This window comes from Alligator mississippiensis, chromosome 8, assembly GCF_030867095.1.
Source record: "Alligator mississippiensis isolate rAllMis1 chromosome 8, rAllMis1, whole genome shotgun sequence".
In the NCBI taxonomy this organism is placed as follows: Eukaryota; Metazoa; Chordata; order Crocodylia; family Alligatoridae; genus Alligator; species Alligator mississippiensis.
Genome location: NC_081831.1, coordinates 79,790,717 through 79,813,289, shown reverse-complemented (window position 1 = coordinate 79,813,289; position 22,573 = coordinate 79,790,717). Strand labels below are relative to the sequence as shown.

Here is a 22,573-nt window from a genome sequence, read left to right as displayed (position 1 = left end):
TTAGTTTCTTAATGATGGTTGATTTACTTAAAAGAGTGCAATATGCCTTTTACTAATACAGTGAGAATTCAGGCATGTACAAGAGGTCTTGTCCAAGTGGTAGACCAAAGGAAATCCTGTTGCCACACCTAAAAAAGCAAAAAAAAAAAATCCTCAAAGGGCAGGAAGTAAGTTACCATAACATAGGTAATTGACTGCATGAGAAATGTATGTATATTTCTTCATAAAATGCTTTAATTAGAAACACTTAATGATCATTAATATGCAGAACAGGCAATATTTGGAGAATGAAAGTTTCACCACAGATTTAATTTATCGTGAGAAGGCTTCCCTCTTCACTGGGAAGTGTTCTGGGTTGAAGGCTTAATAATAGGTATACATTGCAAAGGTTTGCATAAATAAGTGACAACAGATTTGTGTCAAATAATTTGTGAACAAAGTAATGGAGAGGAAGGCTAGTCCAGGGACTAGGGCACAAGTGTAGGACTCAGAGACCTGGATTCAAGTACCTGTTCTGTCACGGACCGCCCTTGTGACCTCGGGCCAGTTATTTAGCTTTGCTGCACCATAATTCCTGATCTGTAAAATGGGAAGCTCAGCCCTGGCCGCTAGGACATTTCACCTCCCTTCTACCATGAGCATACAATTACCTGAACAGGCTCTTGCCCTGTATCTCCAGTACAGGGAGGAGGGAGGGGGCTCACTGCCAGAGACCACAGAGCCTCCAACCTGGATCAGGGAGTTGTAGCCCGCTCCCTGACAGCACTCTACCCCTACATGCACTGAACCCACCAAAAACTGGATGTAGGAAAGAAATTAGTCTATAGTCCCCATAGAGCCTTGAGAAGATTTGACTGGCTGAGGGAAACATATTGACCCCCTCTGGATGACACTATGGCAGAATTTTTTTTAAATCCACTTGTATTGAGGGATACGAAGAGCCTGTATGCTATGCTGCTATTCCAAATAGCAAAGTTTTGCCTTATTCTGACTTTGGTGCTGCCTTGGGAACTTGTTCAGGACCAGTGTGGCCCCTGAGCCAAGTGCCATCACTTAAAAGGTCCCCAGGCACACGATACGCTTTGAGGATTTGACTCCCGGTGGAGCTGTGAGCTGGAGACAAAAGGAATCAGTAGATGTAGCTAAGAAGCAATTTTCATCTTCCTTTATTTGTTGAAAATGTCACTTAAAAAACTGTTCAAAATAAAAACATGTTAGAAAAATTGACCTTGCATAAGTAGGAACAGTAAATAAACCAACATGACAAAAGATAAACTGGAAGGCAGTGGACACAGAGCATCCATCTAACAACAGACAAACTGGAACATATTTACAGAGTACGGTAAACAAAGTAAATATGGAAACACTGCTATCAGTTTGACATGGCTTCTTTTCCTTTATTCATTGACTTTTTTTTGGCTTGTAACGCTCCGTACATGCGCCTGTTCCAAAATGTACCAGCGTGTCTCCCATTGTATTAAAAGTCTTATAAACATGCATATGTACACAGCATGGGTTTCAAATCAACTCGCTAACCTGATGGATATACTTCTACCCTTGGTGCAGGACTATAAATTGCTGACATTGATTTCTTTTACTGGCTACATGTCATGAGCCAAACATCGCTTGGGCATATGCATACGTGCATGCCAGCAAAACAGCATACACTGCGCGGCTACTGCAGGAACAAAGGTGAGACTACTGCCTTCCCCGCAAGATCACTGGCTTGGTAGAAGGACGATGCTGGAAAACTGGCTGCGCCAGCTCCATGGCATGCAGCCACATGCCAAATTTCAAATCTCTGCCCTTTGCAAGTAAGCGCGTGTTGGACAGGTTGCCATGGCCAGTGGTCAGCTGAAGTAGGGCTTTGCTCCACGTGCACAAATTCAGAGAACAGCCATTTAGCAGGTAGCTTTGGAGACTGGCTACTACCACGGACTTAGGATAGAGACAGGGAGTGCTAGCCAGGGCAAGCAAGGTCCAAGTCCATGTAGCTAGAATTAAACACAATCTCATTTGCATAGGCTTTGCCATGTTCCCAGAATCCAGCTCTCTCGCCTGATCTGCCCCTCCCTGGCTGAACTCTAATGGCAATAGGGGGACTTACAGTTATTGCCAGGGATATTTCTTGCATGAAGAACTTATCAGCATGGCTACATAATGGTCCGTGATACATCTGCATATCTTGGGAGCTCTCCGTCACCTGATATTAATAAAAGTAACCATAGTCCAGACTCTCTGTTAAAAAGTTTAAATGGTATATGACTAAGAAAAAGGAAGAGCATATGTAACAAGAGTAAGGTAACCCAGGGCCAGATGGAAATGCAGGGCATAGACTTTTGGTACACACATGCTGTGTACATCCACTGCATTTAGCTTGCGTCTCTAACAGTTATTTGTAAGAACTTCAGATTTTTTTTCACGCAAGGAGATGGGTGACCATTCCAGCTCTTGTCCAAGCTCTTGTCCATGTGGCCACTGCTTGCTTTCCTAACTAAGGAGAAGGAACTATTCCTAATGTAAAAAAAACCTCAAGCAAATCATTGTCAAGCAGAGTTTGCATTGCATACAGAGAGGCATGTACTGCAAGGTAAAAGCACTGGGAAACTTATACAATACATGGACATTAAGGAAGCAAAAATGTAACAGAATAAAAGAATTAGAAGGCATGCATCAGAAAAAGGAGTATGGGCAACACAGTGGATAACCCCTGTGCTAACTGTTGCCTGCTAGGAGGCAGTACTGTCCAGTGCAACTTCTGAATGCACTGATGACAGACACTCCAGATCGTACTGTGCCAAGGAGTTGAATTAGAAATGTCATAATGTTAATTGCACATTTTAATCTCTATAAAGGCCACGTGGGAACCACAGTACTACTGGGCTCGAGCTCACTACAAACAACTAATGGAGGGAAAATATTTGGATGGGAAAAGCTTCCATTTTTGACTCTCAGAAATGCTCATAGCTTTTTTTGATTTTTACCCAACTCAGTAACCCTTCTATTCAATAAATTAGGTACCGGGTGCTTTAAAAAGAATAAAAATGAAAGCATAAAAAAGTGCTTGAATTTCCTCAGTAGGAAACTACTGCCAACCCTCTTTGGACTGGCAATCATTAACAGAGTTTGCATTCGCTCCCAGTAGCAGGTGCAATGAGGTATTAGTTGCTGCAGATGACTTGTGTCTCATAGACCACTTGCTGACCATTTTATCTGTGACTGTTTACTTGTTTGTGGTATGTATGATTTCCTTATTGAATGGGACAAAAAAAACAACCTGTTTTTCACTCCCGCCTCCTTTCTTCATAACAAAAATACCCCAAAATAAGTAGCAAGAAGAGGCAAAGCATCCAGTTCTGCTTCCAAAGAACACCTGAGGTCACAAAAAACAACCAACAGTTTTGCTCAGTGTTCAGGCCAGGATAGATGACTTGCGCCCCACCTCTTCCCTGGCACATTCATCTGCTTGTTTCAGGAGCCTTAGAACCAGCTTCTCTAAATCTTTCCTGGACTTCAGCTCTTCTTCCAAACACTGTTTCATCCTTTTGTTTTCCTGCAGTGTGGGAAGGAGGAGATGGGCGTTGGTTTTCAAAGATACCAGCACTCTTGTGGTATGGAATAAATGAAGGCCTTGAACCAGACAGGTTCTAACCTCAGTGTTAGTTGACAATGGGACTTCAGGCAGGGCCTTGCGGAAATCCTATTTCATCACTGGTCTTAAGGAACCCACTGTTCTGCAGGGGGATCTCCAAGATCCAGAATTGGGATCAGGGGTGGGAAGAAGGGAAGCTTTTCCTTTCACTCTCAGCAAAAATTAATTTTTACATTTGTTTATCATGTTCCTACAAAAGGATGAGTGACATCCCTAGAGGTTAAAAAGTACTGTTAAAAAGCCAGCACAGTTAAACTGAGCCTTTGGCTTTGTATATATTCTCCATTTAATGTTGCAAAATAGGGAAGTGCACATGCAACTCCACTATAATCCCACTTACTTTGCTGGGAATTTCACCCCTTGAGCAGCTGTAGTCTCAAACCCTTGATTTGCATGACATTCATCTTGAACAAGGATAAGTCAGAGCATAAAATGCTCATGCAGCAAGATGCCCTACTTAACCACTCCTCTTTACCGACTTCAGCTTAACTTACTGACAGCTCATGCAGAAGTGTGTTAGTTACCTGCTTTAACTCTTTGACCTCATCCTTCAGTGCGTAAACAGTGTCTACGAGGCTCCTAGAAAATAAAGCAGATAATTGATTTGCTACTGTGCAGCTCTTTATCTCAGTATAGCGTGAGAGTTTGCTTTGTTTGTTTTAAGTGCAGACAGAAATGAGGTGGGCACGTGCTTTCAGTTTGCAATTTATCTCATGCTGATCACTCTAGCAGTGCCATTAATGCTGTTTAGGTTACGTTTTTGCCAATGCTTCAGTGCTGAGGCTCCATTGTAAGGTGCTACTAACTTGAGCACATAAGATCGTGCTCTGGAATTTCAGCTGACGAGCATACGAAAGTCCCATTTTTCAACATTAAGTGGCTGTGATGGCTTTGTTTATGCCACTGTAACTAAAAATTATAGGTGGTTTAAAAATTAAGCATCCAGGTCATGTTCATAATGCAAACTTTATACCTTGTGGTTACATGGTTAAAAACAAACTGTATAAAGAATGCACCGGCTGGATTAGAAAGTTACCAGAACATGTATTCATCTAGGGACCTGGGTGCCGGATGTGGTAACATTGATCAAACACAGATCACTTTTGTATAGTAATGTAAATTACACTGGTGACCAGAGCAGATGGAAAGACAGCTCTCCTGGGTTAGTTGCTGCAGTAGGCAATACTACGGTATCTTGTGACTAAGTGGAGGGAAAGGCAGTAAAGAGCTTGCTTGCATTGAAGAAATGTCTCTGCCAGGACAGAAGAGGACATATGACACCTATACTGGCATAGCTTTACAGGTTCTTCCTCAGATAACACAGCCCCAGTTTCCATTAAGTTATTCTGGTGTAGCGGCTTATGCCCCGGGTCTGCTCTTTGTTTACATTGGCATAAAGGCAGATTACACTAGTGGAAAGATGCTGTGTATCCTGCTCTGGGTCTCAGACATGTCAGACATTTAAATTTGTAGGATGCACAGGCAGACAAGGTTCTGTGTGTAAATCTGATCTTTTATGAGACCAACTCAAATAGTTGAAAAAAAATTCTTCTTTGCAAGCTTTCGGGCACAAACACCCTTCATCAGGCTGAGGAAGCATCTGCAGTTGGTCTGATACAGATGCGCAGAGCGTGCATGCGTGACAAGAATGAAGGCTTGGAAGGAACAGTAAGGACTGTACATATCAACAACCTACAGTTTAAGAACGGTTTATTTTACCTGGTGCAGTTAAAAATCCAAGTCCAGGACTCAAGCTGGTATAAACCAGTATAGTCGCCAGTACAGCAGTGCTGACTTACACTATCAGAGGACCTGGCTCCAGCTGACTGCAGCAAAAGAAGGCCCAGCTTACACCATCTGGGAATCTTGCCTCCAATTTTGGAATGAAAAGATGCTAAATACAAATTAAAATGCACCCTTGCATTCCTTGTACACCCCAAACTCCCAACGAGTGGAGAAACCCATGGCAGGGACATGTTGACCATCTATGTCCTTCCATTCATACCCATGCAGAGAAGAAAAGTCTTGTTGCTTTTTAAGATCTGACCACAAACACACTATAGAGTTCACTGAAAAATTCTGAAGCATAAAGGCACAAAAGGGAAAGCCACAACGCAGATGATCTGCCTACTTACTTTTCTTCAGTGACAGTCTGACCATTGCTTCTTGTTTCCTCCACAATAATTTTCTCTTCCTCGGGAAGTAATACTTGGGGGATGGAGTTCTTACGGGACCCTACAACAACAGGTACCAATTACAGAAGGAAACGGGAACTTTCTTCAGCAACTGACCCCATTTAGAAATAATGAGTCAAATTCTGGTCTGATGCACCCTACTCTGTGTCAAGCATACCTCTGTGGCAGGGACCAGAAGTGGGCTCCCCTTGTGTTACTTCCTGGCAATCATCATCATCCTCATTGTTGTTGCGTAAGTCCAGGGCTGCCCAACTGGCAGCTTGGAGTGGCCCCCAAAGGGGTTCATTTGTGGTCCCAGGCTCCCACCCAGCCACTGTTCCCCACATTGCTCTGGCTGCACGGTAGCAGCCAGGATCTCTTGGCTCCACTTTCTACCCCTACTTCAGGGGGCAATGCAGTGTGGCACAGCACAGACCACACCTGGGACCCCTGTGTGATAGGTTGCAGTGGGGGAGCTGAAGGGTGAGATGGGGCACCCATGCAGTGTGCTGCCCGGGGGGCCTGTGGCTTCTGCTAATTTGGCCTGTATAACATGTTACCCCCGTGAATGTGGCCTGGGGGTGTGTGGCCCTTGGCCACTTAAAAGTTGAACAGCTCTGCATTAGTCTTTATATTATAGCAGCACACAGAAGCTCCAGGCAGAGTCCTAATAGAATGCGCATGGGCCCTACCTGGAGGGTCTTTCAAATGCCATTAATTACAAGTCTCCCTCAACCTATCTAGGAATTTAAGCCTTAGTGGTGGCCTGGTTCCAGCATGACCACTGTGAATACAGGAGCATAACTTCAGAGAGAGGGTACAGAGCCAGGCCTCCATTCATTATTATTGTAGCAGAAGGGTCTCTGCTAGATTGCCATCCTCATCCTCTCCAACATCATGTTGCCCACATCTGTACTACCATGCATTAACAGCACCCTTAAAACTTGCATTGTTTGAGTGCTTCTAAGTACAGGAAATACCAACACTACTCTGACTTAACAAAGCACCAAAACAAGTGCTTACATTGAAGCACTTAAGTCCCATTGATTTAAGATGTGTTATGCGTGTTTTCCATGGTAGGGATGGACATAACTTAGAATGCATGCTTAAGTGGAAGCTTATGAGCTTTGCTGAACAGGGCTAAAATACTAAGACAGCAAATACACAGATCGCCGTCAGCTATCTGAAGCTACTTGATAAATTAAGTCATTTGTTAAGGGTTAAGACCTATTAGAAAATACATGTTCTATGGTCCCTCATTTTTTAATATGAAATTAAATCAGTGAACTATCACCCTAGGCTATATCTCACCAGCACTGGTAAATATTTCCAGAGTTTAAGAAGATGTTAGATAGTTGGGTTCTTATGAAGCAGCTCGTTTTTAAATATGCAGCTGATCAAGAGATAATATTCATGCTTCCTTTCTAAAGCTATCTGCAGTCTGAGATTAGCATCAATGTTTTATGCTCACAGCCACAGGCAATGCAATAACTAGGTTTGTTCAATTCCTAACAACTTCACCTTGCTGGTGAAGTAACTGGGTCTCATCTAACCTCCTACTTGCTCATTCTCTGTGTTTAGAAGAAAAACAATGGCAAAATAAACCACTAGGTATCTGCAGCTTCTTTATCTTAAAGATAAACACGACGCGGCTTCTTAGCCCCATTCTTATTGCTCTATGAAACAATCTGTTTCTCCTGAGAGGTTATCATCATTTTGAATACATCATGAATTAAACACTACATCTGTGTGCCCACCTGAACTGAGAGTTTGCTGAAAGCCTGCACCAGTGCAGTATGCCTCAATGACTTTCAGAATCTGTGCATCTTCTTCCAATGCAGCTGTACCTGCAAACCATTGCAAACATTGGCCATTATTAACAGCAGGATACTTTGGCATCTTCCTCTCTCAACCCCACTGAGACAAATTAACTAAGACCAGAACCTTGCTTTTATGACAAATGTCTGTCTGGCAAGGGTGCAGAGGAGATATTGGGGAGGGAGAGCTTTGTACTGCATCATGGAGACTGGCTGGTTAAGGGGTATGGTCCTAACTGAGAGGTACTATCACAGCACGGGTCTGACTAAGGAAGGATGGGGAAGTCGAACAGCAAAAACCAACTGGAGAGAAGGTAGTAAGAATAGGCAGGTAGGAACTTACTTATGATATGATGGATTTGAAGGGAAAATAAATATACTTGCTAAGAAAGTGCAGGCGTAATACCCCACTGCTAGCTTCTTAGAAAGAAGGGTGATGCAGCAGCTTCAGGACAGTAGTGGAGTCAGGAAGTCTCTAACCCCAACTCAGACACTGCCTCTCCCTGGACAAATCACTTATCTATTGCAAAGTTTTACACTGTTGCCCATCACCAGTCACTGGGTCCCTTCCATATGAAAATCAATAACAGCGTCCTAACTGGACTTCCCTGAGTTGCAAGGTACGGTTTTGGGTGTGTGCACGTGTGAGAACTCTGGAGGTTAACTCCACAGTTGGACCCATTGACAGAGAAAGATTTGTCTTGCCTTGGACCGTATGGATCCACAATATCTCAGGCAAGCACACATATATCACATAGGTTCATAGACTGAAATTAGGCTTTAAGATAGTTTTGAGGATTATGCTTTCTGCACCATATCCCTCCCTGAATAATTAAAACAACTTGCCCAGCTACCTCACAATACTTTTTTGATATTAAATCACTCTTAACTTCATTGAGTTAAATACTCAGAATTCCCAGAAAGGCGCACCAAACTAAGCTGCATGGCAGCTGTGTTTGGCATGGTGGGGAGCCTCCCAACGATAATGATTTATTCAGTCACTCTGCTCTGATTACTGACTTTTGGGTGGCTTATTGGGCAGACAGAAAGCAGTGCCAGAGAAGAAAAACGTACTTTTTCTGATGACAAACTCCTCATCAGATGCTTTTCTCTCAGTTTTCCTTTTTGGGAGAAACTTCTTCATTGTCTTTGGACTCTTGCTGGAATCCTATAAAAAACAGACGTTTCTTTTAGGTAAGAGCCAACGGTGGCTGAAATGACAGAGCTTCTCTGAACACAGCTCATTATGTTAATGCTGCACACAGAAGGCTAGCAGGCACACAGTCAACATCAGGGAAACCTCACAACATTCAGATCTATCCCTGCATTATGTCTGGATGCGCTGCACCTGGTCATAGCAACTAAAACACGGCATGACAAAACACTTTGCAGAGAAGCACAATCTGCTAAAACAGTGGTTTTCAACCTGTGGTCCACAGAACTGGGGATCTGCAGACTGTGCCTAGGGGTCCATGAACAATGACTATGATCAGTCAAAGGTATGTGAATACCTAAACTTACAATTCAAAGGGGTCTGGCACTTCCATCTGAAATTTCCATTCAAATTGTTGGAGGGTTCACAAATGAAAAATGGTTGAAAACCACTGTGCTAAAATATAGGCTTTTTCCAAGGGAAAAACATTCACAAGAGAAGATCAGTGAGATCACCTTTTAAGTTCACTGCTGTAAGCATTCTCTACACAACTAAACGAGTGATATGCAATTTCATTCTTCTTCAATTAGAATGTATTATCAATGACACGTTGTTTTTAATGCGCACACACACTACTCATGGGTGTGTCTGAGCATATTGACCCCCCCCACGTACATATACACAGAACATATAAACACACAGAGTTAGTGCCTAACATTGTAAAAGTAAAAAACAGGTTTTACTTTTTTTACTAAGCTAAATTATTCTTACAAAGTGTGAAAGCACTTGTATTAAAAGATTACATGCAATGTAAATATTACGAGGTAAAGTAGGAGTGTCATGCTTTTCATGCAGTACAGTGTTAGTGTCATAGGATTAAATATTTTTGTGAGGTTTTTTTAAAGCCATTTAGCCATCAGAAGGGACTTACGCTAAAGATTACTAGCAGTCAGGAAAAAGCAAGCAGGGAAAGAAAAAATTAGCTAAGAGACACAGGACAAGTATTTTATGTCACGATAAGCCAAAGACATGTATCTACCCTTACCTTTAAGATATAAGACATCCTCTACAATCAATATGTAAAGAAAGAGAAGATGAGTGGTGAGAAGTTGATAGTTTTATTGACCAAATCCATTTAAATCTATCATTCTAAAACACATTTTAATGTTAGCATTGCAAGATATGTGCTACAAGGATGGGAACCCCCTCTATACCAGTTTTAGAGCAATATCAACATGCAAGAGACCCAAAAAGAGCAGAATTACATGCAAAACTGTGAATGTTAAAAAAAAAAATTAATTGTGAAAAAGGTGGCAAGCAGGACTGTATGCCTAAGAGAGCAAAAAAGAGATCATGCCTCATTGGTTAGTTGGATTTTGAGGATTAGCAAGTTGGTTTCCTGGCCTGGTAACCTGCTTGAAGGTGTTCCCTGATAGCTCAGTCGGTTTCATGGAGGAAGTCCTGGGGGCTGCATTTACACAAATGGGTCCCATTACTAATGGTTTTGTAAGGTAAGGTCCTGAGAACTTGTGTGACAGGTTTTATTCCAGCCCAGATTCTTTCCCCGGTTGTATGCAGAGAGGTACAATTTTTGCTCAGAAACATACTGATGTAATTAATCTTACAAGTGATTCAAGGCAGGTAATTTTTTGAACTAGGAAAAGTATGCCAGTCCTCACACCCCAGTAACCCCAATCCAGACATACAATTTTACCAAGGGGCACCTTCTCTGTAATTTCAAATGATGACTAGAAACTGAACAGGAAAAATGACCCAATTTGAATGGAAATGACAACAGAGGTACACAGCACGTAAGCAGTGTTCTGGGGTTTCCTGAATATAGTTAGATACGAGAAAAAACACACAAACCTGTGAAATTACATCCTTTGCTACCAGAAGCCAATTGATATATCACTGGATGTCTCAAAATCTCCGGTCTTTTCATCAAACCCATACCCCACCCTACCTGGAAAATAACTGATTTCTTTCAATGGCAAACTCATGCTCTTGAGAGAAATTTTAATTCATGCAATGCATCTTTGAATAGAAACCTAACCTAGTCTGAGCTGTTATCCTAGTTTCATACTTGATTTACTCTGCTTGGCATTATTTGAGTTTTAAAAAAACTTCAGAGAAATAGCAGTTCTGCTTAACTTTGTGACTGAACTGACTGGACTTGAGAGAAGAGGGAAAGGGAGGGTGGCTGAAGTGTGGCTTGTTTAAATAACTGAATTCATCTCCTATTTGTATTCGGCCATCACATGCTTGTGCCTATAATTTAAAAGCTATATTGTCATCTGCCAGGCAAGTGCAGGAGCTAAGAACTAGAGTCATAGACTCTGAGTCCGGTATCCCGTGTTTTAAAATGTTAGGCATTCAAAAACAGAGCCAAATTCTGGGTTCCAGTGCATGTGCATGTGCATGTGTGAACATCTCCATCTGGCACTGTCATCATACAAATTCATTTGGATTTAGATAGGTGTAACCAATCACTTCAAAGACGGGCAACATTTTGTATTCCCTAACCTTACTCCTCTCCTCCTCTTTCATGCCTCCTGCCTTCCTTCAGCCTCAGTCAAAAGAACCTGACCAGTTAGCACATTACAGATCTGAGTCACACCTGGTTTAGCTTTTGCTTGTAATTGGATTTCAATTAGCAAAACATAGGTGACACCAAGATTTTTTTAAAGCTGTATGCTGGGACGGGGGAGGATGACCAGTTGCCAGAGAATAAGGGTGCACTTCACAAGCGCTGCCTCTACACCTGACGCTGTTGCCAGCCGTGTTTGCACCAGGCCTGTGCTGAAAAGACACAAAGATTTAACGTCTCACGGTCCTAGGCCTAGTCCTGCCAGAATAAGCTTGAGGCATACTGATGGGCAGCTTTGCTGTGCCTGCTCCCTCAGCATTTAATCAAGTTTTGCCGTTAACCTGGCCATTTTCAGTGAGCACATGCTTCCCTTGCACCTTTTCAATTGAGGTGTGCTGGGTGTAGGTGGGAATTGCAACCAGAAAGTTGCCCTCAGCAGGCAGAGGGCTGCTGATGCCCACTTTGTGCACTGTAATATCACTGCAGCCTGACCTCCTGCTTGGTGGGAAGCCTCCATAGCATACAAGCCCGGAGGACCAGCACAACCAAAGTCATTCTTGTATTGCATTCCTGTGGCATCACCATTGGTAAAGTCTATTCTGGAGAAGCCTGGATTGGTTTTCTAAGCCAATATTCTAACTTATGCTCAGAGTTCAGAGGTATCCAGGGATAACCATACCTGAGAAAGAGGCATGGAAGGCCGTGATGTCATTGACTACATTAGTTAATCTGTATGTTTTCAGCCTTTTAAAAAATATATTTTATTGTTGTAGAGGAGCGATTGCTCCTTGGTTAAAATCTAAACAGGGCCTTTCATTTGTCATGCAAGAAAGAAACTGTTTAGTCTAAGTGAGGGGCTGGGAACATGCAAAGATTAAGGGGGTTTTATTATTTATTTTAAAAAACCAACAATTTAGTCTTCAAAAGAACATTTCTTTTGCATTTTATAAATACAAGTTTCTCAACTAAGCTGCCACAGTGATGCCAAATGTCTCATCATAACCAGGTCAATCTGGAAGCACCCATCTCCCTTTCTTGTTAGGCTTCAGTTCTGATGAATATTGCAACCTCAGAAAAGGAGGGGTTTGTAACTAACTGAATGGTTATCTAGGGGGGGCCTTCGGGTCACAATGCTGAGCACTACACAGTAATGTTTGCACCTTTTCACAAGAATAATCAGTGATTCAGAACTGGAGTCATCTACTGCTAATGAGAACATTACCCATGTTTAAAGTGAGTAATTCAAAATGTTTGCTTTGAGATACGGGAGGATGGTCCTGTGGTTAAAGCCAGGGACTGAGAACCAGAGCTATCTGAGAAGCAGTCTCTGTTGCAGGTTGCACCCACAGACTTCCCAGGTATCACCTAAACCCCAAATGTAAGTTTCTTGCCAGAGATAAGGCTCACAGACATTCTGCGATACTAAAAAGATTAAACATTTGTGAAGCATTTTGAGGGGATTGCTGCAGCAGCATTTACTGCTGTCATCGGGTGACTAACAGATCTGTAATCTAGTCACCAAAAATATGGCATGGAGGAATGTGATCGAAATGCACGGTGGTTTTCCATCCCACAGCTTTCTATGTTGGACACCAGCCTGTAGTCCTTCCCTCGGCAAATGTTTCTAGCTACTAAGCTACATAGTCGCATTACATAAGAGCTCCTCGCAGTACAGAGGCATGGCTCCCAGTGAGAGCAGGGACTAAACGAAGACTGCAAGAGTGGGCTCAGTGGAAGCAGTGCAACTGAGTCTCCGATCCTGCAAACACCTGGCCCCAGTCTTAATTTAAAGCACATAACTGGTTTTATTGCCTGGTTTCATCCACCTGCCTCAGTGTTCGTAGGACTGGGGTCTTTGCTGTGCAGTTCTTTTTAACATCAGTATTCATTCAGGGGCATTAAATCAACCCCTCTCCTGAATTATCATGCAAAGCAATTCTGTGCACAAACCCCACAATCTACTGTCTGCACGAAGGATTACCTCTTTGTAACTCAGAGCTGCTGATGGCCTGAGTGGAGGAGCAGGTCGGAGGCAACTTAAGGTCCAGGGTTTAAGAATTTTGGGTGGTTCCAGTGGGCCACGAATCTGTCCAGTGGAACTAAAAGACTGAGAAAAAAGATGATGAGACAATGAAGGCTGTTTGGCATTGAATATAACACATGCACAAGAGCAGGGAAAATGGGAGCTCTCTCCATCTAAACTACCGATAGAAGCTCACCTTGCAACAAAATTGGAAATGGAGATAAGACAAATGACTTCTGTAGCTATAGTGTTAGTTGTCAGCTATATACTCAGAAGCACGATGAGGGGTCATAACCACAACCTCTATGAAAAACTGCAAGGCTGTGTAAGAGGCTTAGTTACAGTCATACTCTACAAGAAAACCTGGTCGATAATGTGGCACAGTGAAATGCAGAAAGGATTGGGATGTTCTACCACACTCACCGAATGAGCACTCCACGGATGTGTTTTTGATATCGTGTTGCATGTCCCTTTGGTCAGCCTTTGCAAATGGTCAAGCCATTCGTGCAAATCCTGGCTGCTGTTACAGGACACCACGATTCTTTCGATCATGTTCCCTGCATTGTAGGATTAAATGACATTCTTTATAACAGTAAAGAGAGAGAAAATAGCCAAGCCAAACTCATTCTGACAGCAAGAACTTCCTGAGTTTGTAATGTGATGTAGCTGCAAGAAAAGGCCAGTACAAAGGCACGGCATGAGAGAGGAGAAAAGGAACAGTCTTTTAAACAGGTTTTGGGACAGGCTCAGCTAAAGTCAGAGGGGGTTTCTCGACTAGCTTCAGTGGGTTTGGGGGATTGGGTATACAGTGGTTTGACCACACCTGGAGTGGTATATTCCATTTTGGGCCCTTGGTTACCAGAAAGATATTAGCAAACAGGAAGGAGTTCAGAGAAAAGCAACAGAAAGGATCAGAACCAGGAGCAGTGAACCTACGGGAAATTACTGAAAGTGCTAAGCAAGAGCTGATGAATTGATGATGATGGCAGTCTGCAAACATCAGTGCTTAGAGAGAAAACTGCGAGCGTCACACAAAGCTAGGCTAAGGAAGAATACTTTGGAAAGAGAAAATTTTAGGCTGAACATTAAGAAAAGCTCCCCAGCAGTGAGACATATTAGGCTGTGGGGTGGTCTGTCCAGGGGTCTTGTCTCCAGCACATAAGACATTTACAGCTAGACTGGACAAAACACGAAGAAATGTATAGTAAGAAACAACTGTGCATTGGACTCAATTACTTAGGGCTTTTTTTCTTCCCCGACTTCTGTAACTCCACACACACAAACACGGTGGCTTGAACACACGTCACAGGTTCTGCATGCAAGTGGTCCTTGATATTTTTAGGGGCTCCCCCAATGCGAGCAGACCTCAGCTGTACCCTCCATGCCTGTACTACTCCATGAAGTAGCCCTAAAGCCTGGTCATTGAAGATTAACCAACAAATAGATTCTTTCCATGCATACCCAGGACAGAAAAACACCTGAAGGGCTTAGACATGGATAGTGAAAGCACCAGGAGAAGATACTGGGATAGCATAAGGACAAGAGTTTAGAGCATCTGGATGTATGCAAGTAATAGCAGTGGGGAACTTACTATGCAGCAGGTGCTGCTTACACTAAAGAACTTAATGACGCATTGCACACCCTCTTCCCTCAGCAGGAAATGTAGAAAATGTATTCACCTGTGATTTCAAAGGCGTGGTCATTTCCTTCGCATTCTTCTAACTTTGTGAGTGACATTCCTGTTAATGGCAGTTTTCCCTACAAAAGGGGTTGAGAACAATTCAGAGTCTACATGTGTCTCCAAAATCATGTTCTATCAGTCTGGTTGATTCCACCTCTCTCATGAATTGCCATCAATGATCCCTGAAGGCTGATTCAGAAAACAGGAACAGATTCCTCTTGAGTTTAATGGATGTAAATGTCCCTGTCCTTAGCACACCAGACCAAAAGGTCTAGCCCCAAAGGGGACCCCCGTGCTAACTTAATACTACCTGGCTCTTTTTACAGGGCATGGCACTTTTCCTCACAAAAGCACTTCTACAAAGGAGATAAGTGTCACCAATTTCATTAGCTTCTTAGGGAAGACTACTGCATCCTGCCCATCTTGCCGTAGAACTGTCCACTTCATCTCATTCTAAATCTCAGTTAGGAAAACAAAGCCAAAGACAAATCCTTTGTAATCTCTGTTACACTACTCTTGTACATGTCTGCTTTGGGTGTGATTTTAGCACAAGATCCTTCCTTTCCTGGGAATTACTTAATGTTTCCAGGAAGTTAAAGGGAATAGGACCCAAACAGAATTACTTCAACCACTTAGAAATGTAGCAAGTGCCAGTACATGCATTGTTTGAGGCATCTCATGTAATGGAAATTATTAGAAAGCCCACAGCTGAAAGCCTATTTTAGCCAGGCTTTATTGATATGGAGATGGCTAACATCACTGACAGTCAGTTTGAAATTTCTATTTGAGTGCAAAATTCCAGAGCCTGTCAGAATTCACTGCCCATACACTAAAACACTGGCTGAGGACTATCCAAGCATAAGAAAGCTAGATTTTTTTTTTAAACTCAAGAGCTTGTACCCTTGTGGAAACTGTTTCATGACTCTGAAGGACAAAAATGTTTGTAGTTAGCACGCTGGCACACACAGTGTGCTAGACTTCTCTGTTTCCTGGCTGTGGGGTATTAACACCACAACAGAGAGGTTTCAGAAAGCAAGAGGACTGAATCTGATTACAGATGACTTAAAATTAAATAACTTTACCTGATAAATGAACCCACTCATCCGAGGGCTTGCAGATAACATTAGGAGAACATTTGAAAACAACAAGAAATACCGCTCTTCTTTCTCCTGAAGTGAAAAGATAAGAATTTGCTTAAGTCCCACTTAACATTGCAGGACACTTTCCTCAGAGGGCTGAGTACCTTGGGCCCAGTACACATGTAATAGAAATCAATGGTAATGCTCCTACTGATTTTTAAGGGGACCAGAATCAAGCCTTTTATCTGAAAGCTAATTTTAATTCTTTGGAGGTTGCAAACCCTCATACATGCATCCTCCTAAGCATTAATTTAGATGGCAGTGAAGAATGCCCATTTTCCGAGTAAATACTCAATCAAAACCTGTAAGAGTTGCTTTCATAACACATTTGTCAAATATGTCAAACCATACACATGCATAATTATATGCAATATAAACATATTAAAGGAGGCTATCAGTTCTTGCTCTCTTATTTAAAAAGCAAGGGTAAAAAAAAAAATCTATCCAACTTCCAGTCATTGCAATAGGCATTGTGTACCTGTGGCTCCAAAATATTAATACACTTCCTTTTCTAAATAATCCAGCAAAAGAATTGCTTCAATGGTTTGGAATGCCTGTAACGGTTTATCGCATGGGGCAACCCAAATTATGCTAAAGCACGACAAACTAAAAGTCCTCGTGCAGAGTTTTGGCTGGGTCAGGTACCATAATGTGTGAGCACTTCCACCCACAGTCACGGGGCTGCTCGCGTAATAAGAAGTACACGCCTAGTGAGTCTACTGGCAAACTCCTTTCGCACGGTAGTGAGAGACGTACAAGGACCACGTCTAGTCCTACAATACAGGAATTGCTTTAAACTTTTCCAAATTCAGCCAGCTCTGGAATGGCACTTGCCAGCTATTAAACAGCACACAGCAATTCTGTACACCATATGAAGCTACTTTAACCTTCAGCCTAGGAGCTGAAAGATATAACCTTTCAAATAGGTGGATTTAAGAAACTTTTGTTTTTCCGATTAAGTAATGAAAAACGCTGCTTGTTTAATGATGCTAGAATCTCTGGTTGAACAAGAAAAGCAACTCCTAGAGAGCTTGATCCTACATGGCACTGAGCATTCAAGACTGACTCCAGTGAACAATTAAGCACATGCTTGACTTTAAGTACATGAGGAGCCCAATTGATTTGTGTGATTAAAGCTAAGCAGCTGCATTAGTGCTCTGGTGGACCGAGGCCAGATTACTCCATATCCTGCACAGTCAAGCCTGAAATAAAGAGATTTTGGGACCTGGGAATTCTTTGAACATTTCAGCATGCAGCAAAAAGGGCTATTGCCATTTGAAGGGCTTACCTCGCTTCCCCCGCACTGAACCATGACATGGGACATATAGATTACATTTCCCATAGTCTTTATATCCTCTCCTTCCCAGCCCTGAATGGATTCTGAAAGGATCTGTAATTCAAGCTGTTTCCTCTTCCTCAGCTCCTGGCATTGTGACTGCAAAGCCAATATTACAGAAAAGATTTGGTTAAAAATAGAACAGAAAAACTCTAAAATCAAATCTGTTCTGCCCTAGCTAAGAAAGCCTTTCTGGCAATGCTCTTATCAGTTTGTTGGCTACAGTTAAAGCATGAACACATCACAAGAAAAATTTGGCTCTAGCTGTTCAGTTTTTATCCCAGTAGAGAACAGGCCACAACCGGAGAATTCAGCAAGAAGATCAATAGCATTATTCACTTTTGTACAGTTAGGCAAGATTATCATTAAATTCACACAAGCAAAATGTCTAAAATTTGTTTTATTCTGCTAGGTTTGTAAATTATCAAAGTGCTGTGATTTTAACAAGGCCCATTCAAAAATGGAACTAGGGAAAAGAAAAGAGGCACCGTGGCATAGGTTTTGGATCAAGCCTTGAGTCCTGAAGTCTCTCTTTAGTATTTACACAGACAAACTTCCCTGCAAGTTACTGGGGGTGTTCTGAGAGCAAGGACTACTGGTTATTGCCCTAAAAGCTCACTAGGAACTGGATTCAAATTCAGTTGAAGCAGGGGAAAAACGCTAGAGCGCCAAACCTCGATTCGGGCCTCCTGCTGGACCGAATTCTTATTCAATGGGTGCGTCTATACTACTTAAAACAAGTACTAAATGACTGCACAGTATCAACTGCACAGTCAGGAGCACGTGTAGACATGCCCAGTTATTACTCCGTTTTGAACTCGGGATTTGGTCCAGTTCTGTACAGGCTGTTCACACACCATGACACTGTGGCTGGACAGGAGGCATTTTGGCAGCACCCCGGGTACATGCCCTGTTTTTAAAGCAGAGCACAGCAGTTTCTTTTTGGTTGGCAAATTTTATTCTAAATGTCCTATGGTTCTGGGTCCCTGGAGCAAGCACATGTAGGCCTGCTTATGTTTGTTGCAGTCTCTGTAAATAAAACCATTGTGCATCACACAGCTCTTCTACTCTTTGGAAGCTACAGATAGCATTTGCATTGCTTTCTGAGGTCCACGCTGCTTGGTTGGAAGCATCTGCTTTACTGATCCCAACACCATGAAGTTAAACGTGCATGTCTGATGACACAATTGACATCTTTGACCATCTAATTTCAATTGCACAGTGAACCACTTCAGACATACAGGAATTACATTATATTGATCAATAAGACCCTGTCCTGAGATACAGGATACGGGACTTGACCAAATACAGAAGCAGCTCAACTATTGATCTCCATCAGCTAGCACCAGTTCTAAAGATTCATGCCACTTCGCAATTGGTTTAACTGAATATTCCTGAATTATCTACCAGAGTGAATACAAACTGAGATGAGTTTCTAAGTAAATGTAACACCATCTCCCTTTCCTGTTTTCTATGAACTTTCTTCTTCCTCAGCCTTTCAACTGCAACGTTAAGCACTAAAAGTTAACAGCTCCTGTGTTAAGGAAGGAAGCTGGACCACATCTGGAGTGATTATAGCAAAAGGTATTCAGTAGCTGAAAAGAGACAGAACATAACTTTCTTCAGAACTGAGTAATAAACCTTCCCCCTGTTAAACGGTCACTGCATGGAAGGTTTTCCCCCTTCTCTTGTTGCAAAAGGGTTTTAAAGGATATGAGTAATTGAAAACAATTAATCAAAATGTTTGCTACTGCATCTGCAACAAACAGTTTATTGTTGATTGCACAGATAAGAAACCCACAGACAGCAGTTTAGTAGCTTCTCTACTCATTGCCATTTTTACACAGTGTTATAAATATTGCGATGTATCAGAGTCTGAGCCAAAGGCCACTGGAAAGACTCCCATTCAAACACGTCTCTCTGTTAGCATTGGCAGAGGAGTCAAATGCAAGCATTTAACCTTTCATAGTTCATTTTAATGAGTAATGCATTGTACCTAAGTTGCTCTTCATATACATAACTGTATAAAAGTAAAGGAGATGAAAGAAACCCCCCACCCACACGTGGCTTCCTTAGGTGGCATGCCACTAAAATAAGAGTTACTTAATATAGTTAAGTTATGATACTGCAGGGATCACAAAATCTTGAGAGCCACACGCAGCCATTGGAACATGCTACCAGATGGGGGCAAGCCAGGCTTGGAACTTAAAATAAAAATCTTCATAACCCATGTTTTCCACTCCAAAAGACCTTCTCACAAGGAGACAAATGTCAGGCTTGACTCATTCTTTGTGAAACGCAGCACAGAAATGGAGCACTCTATTTTGAGAATCGCCACCTACCACAAGAGACTTGAAGGATGTGACTGTTTTCAAAACCTCTTCGTGATCTGGATGCGCCTCCTAGTGAAGGTAGAAATCACCGAGTTAGTCATGAACTGCAGCAGCATTTGGAAGTGCAGAATTGGATATGCAACTATATACCCCAGTTTTGTATACTGATGCACGTTACACTGGAATCCAGCACGGGCAGACAGGCAACTATTCTAGGGATGCTACATGCTTAAGTGGCTATTAATGCACCTCACCACCAGGTGGTAGTTAATAGCCTATCTAGTGTTAGCAAAATAGCCAATTTGGAATGAACATGGACAGTTAACATCTAAACCACCATAACTTATATTGCTGGAGGTTTTATCCCAGATTCTTGAAGCCATCCATCCCTCCCAGAAGTGAGTGGCACTGACCATGCTTTGACCTCTGTTGTGCTGCTGTGCAGGGGACCCTGCTGGGCAAAGCCCTGCTGCTCAGTGCCCACTCTCCAGAAACCCACACTCGCCCATAACTTCAACCATACATGCTCACTGAAGCTGAGTCTTATTAAAAGCCTCACCACCGCATTCACCATATAGAAGTCAGCAAAGACAGCTGACCCACATATGACTGATCCCCACTGCTCTTCTCACTGTGGTTAGGGTACTGGCCACAACAGCTGAGAGGGGTATGGGTAGCAGATAGCAGAGATTAGGGGAGTATTTCTCTTTTGCTGTCTTTAGCCCAGTCCCCTGTACTAGGAATACCACCCCATTCAAGTGCTTTGGGATGGTTTTAGGGTGTTTTCCTCCTGTAAACAAACCTCCAGATGCCCATGTAGAGAGCTGAATTTTGGATATCATGTCTGTATAATATGTGACCTCCCTGGGAGTTAATCTGCCCCCAGAGTCTTGACTAAAACATAGTCCCTTGCCCCTCTGCTTCTGATAACACCTGCTGGTTTTTGCTGAGGACGGTTTTCCAAGTGGACGTGCGGGGAATGCAGAGCTAGACAAACACACCCATGCGTATCTTAGCAGGCCTTCAGAGCCAGGTGCATTTTTGGCCTTTCTCAGACGCCAGATTTCACAGTGAGCAGGACCCGGCTTCCACCAGCTCCTGTGCTCTGGGCCACACAGAATCACAGACAATGAGGGTGCGAAAGGACCTCAGGAGGTCACATCTAGTCCAACCCCTTGCTCCAAGCAGGACCGGCCCCAACTGCATCATCCCAGCCAAGGCTTTGTGTAGCCAGGTCTTAAAAATCTCTGAGAATGGAGATTCCACCTCTCTGGGCAGCCTCTTCCAATGCTTTACTACCCTCCACTAGGGAGAAAGTTGTCCTAATATCTAACCTAAATTTCCTTTGCTGCAACTTGAGATGTAGGATGCTGCAAAACTGCAGCAAAGCCTCTGGCACTTTATGGACCCACACAGTGCTGCACCACATAGGACAGCAGCAATGGTGCACAGCTGGCAGAGCCCTCCCCACCCCACATGGGGAAGGGCTCCTGAGAAGAGGCCTGCAGCCCGGACGCTGCAAGGTGCACACGCACCCCCGCAGTCCCTGCCAGCAGGCAGCAGAAGTGGGAGAAGTCAGATACAGCCTTGGACTGCGGTACTGGGAGCAGTGGCCTCTGGTGGCCATGAGTAACAACTGCAATCAAAGCATCCTTTCTTCACTGTCCAGGATGCGAGAGGGACCCAGGGAAGGCAACTATTAACCTCAGGACTAGCCCGCACAAAGCAGGGTGATGAAAAAGCTGCTGCCTTCCCCTGCAGGCTTGTGGGCAGCTACCACCCTTGCCACAGCATCCTCCCTCTGTTGCAAGGTCTTGCAGCAAGCAGGAGGCAGCTGGAGGGGGGCACTTCAGCTGTTTGAGGGGAAGAAACAGCTGATGCATTAAATCTCCACTTGGGCTACAGAGCAGGGGCTGTGATCTAGACTGCTCTTGCCTCACATCTGAAGCACATCAAAAGCAGAATGGTTAAACCATGCACTGCAAGTTAACCTGGGCTCCAGCCCTCTCCCCGCTCCCTGCCGTACTCTTACACAGAAACTTCTGGCCTGGACTCACAGGTCCTCGTGCTCCAGCTGGCTGCCTGGCAGGGGATGCATGTTACAACCCGAGCTCAGCTGCAGCTCAGGCTGGAACCCAAGTTTGCACAAAGGACTCAGGCAAGAGTCACTCACGGGCTGGTAGTCCTCCAATGCCTTCCCACCTACGGGGCAGGCAGCTGACACACGGGCATCATAATGATCCCCTACCTCAGCAGGGTGCACAACAAGGAATATATGAAGGATTGGGGGAGACAGAAATTGGGCTGCCAGTGTCCAGACAGAAGAGGTCCAAGGCCCCTACTATTCTAAGTTCCCTGGCCTAGCAGCGTAGTTCTGGGTGCACAGGGCCTGGCTGGCCCATGTCTCACGTACCTCCATGTGACGTTCCAGCTCCTGGAGAACGGTAACGTATTTATCCAGCCTCACGAACGGCTTGCTGAGGCTTGTGGTCAAAATCAGAATCCCTGAGTTGGGTGCGCCTTGGTTCTCCATAAACTTCTCCAGTTCATCGCTATAAAAGAGACAACAACAAGCAGCAGACTTCACCAGCCGCTCAGGGCTGAGCGTCACTCACTCCCACGCTCCTGCCACGACTCCAGCTTGCATCTGAGCTGCACTCTGTTCCCAAAGAACT

The 22,573-nt window shown here is 43.4% G+C and overlaps 1 protein-coding gene across 6 annotated transcripts in view; it reads right to left on the bottom strand.

Moving 5' to 3' along the window:
- Window positions 1-22,573, bottom strand: part of ARHGEF6 (Rac/Cdc42 guanine nucleotide exchange factor 6) — a 49,657-nt gene continuing 27,084 nt past the window's right edge. For 4 of the 6 annotated variants that reach the window (XM_014601310.3, XM_019492826.2, XM_019492829.2 and 1 more), the window contains 13 exons: window positions 22,312-22,450; window positions 19,908-19,967; window positions 17,518-17,664; window positions 16,173-16,259; window positions 15,089-15,167; window positions 13,833-13,966; window positions 13,368-13,493; window positions 9,842-9,862; window positions 8,718-8,811; window positions 7,584-7,673; window positions 5,788-5,887; window positions 4,177-4,231; window positions 1,144-3,553 (listed from right to left, as the gene is read on the bottom strand). In XM_014601310.3, the coding sequence (XP_014456796.1) occupies window positions 3,413-3,553; window positions 4,177-4,231; window positions 5,788-5,887; window positions 7,584-7,673; window positions 8,718-8,811; window positions 9,842-9,862; window positions 13,368-13,493; window positions 13,833-13,966; window positions 15,089-15,167; window positions 16,173-16,259; window positions 17,518-17,664; window positions 19,908-19,967; window positions 22,312-22,450 (1,273 nt within the window). In that variant the 3' untranslated portion in view covers window positions 1,144-3,412. Of the gene's footprint in view, window positions 129-1,143; window positions 3,554-4,176; window positions 4,232-5,787; window positions 5,888-7,583; window positions 7,674-8,717; window positions 8,812-9,841; window positions 9,863-13,367; window positions 13,494-13,832; window positions 13,967-15,088; window positions 15,168-16,172; window positions 16,260-17,517; window positions 17,665-19,907; window positions 19,968-22,311; window positions 22,451-22,573 lie in introns of those variants that run through there. The other 2 variants (XM_019492828.2, XM_019492827.2) reach the window with 2 other exon arrangements.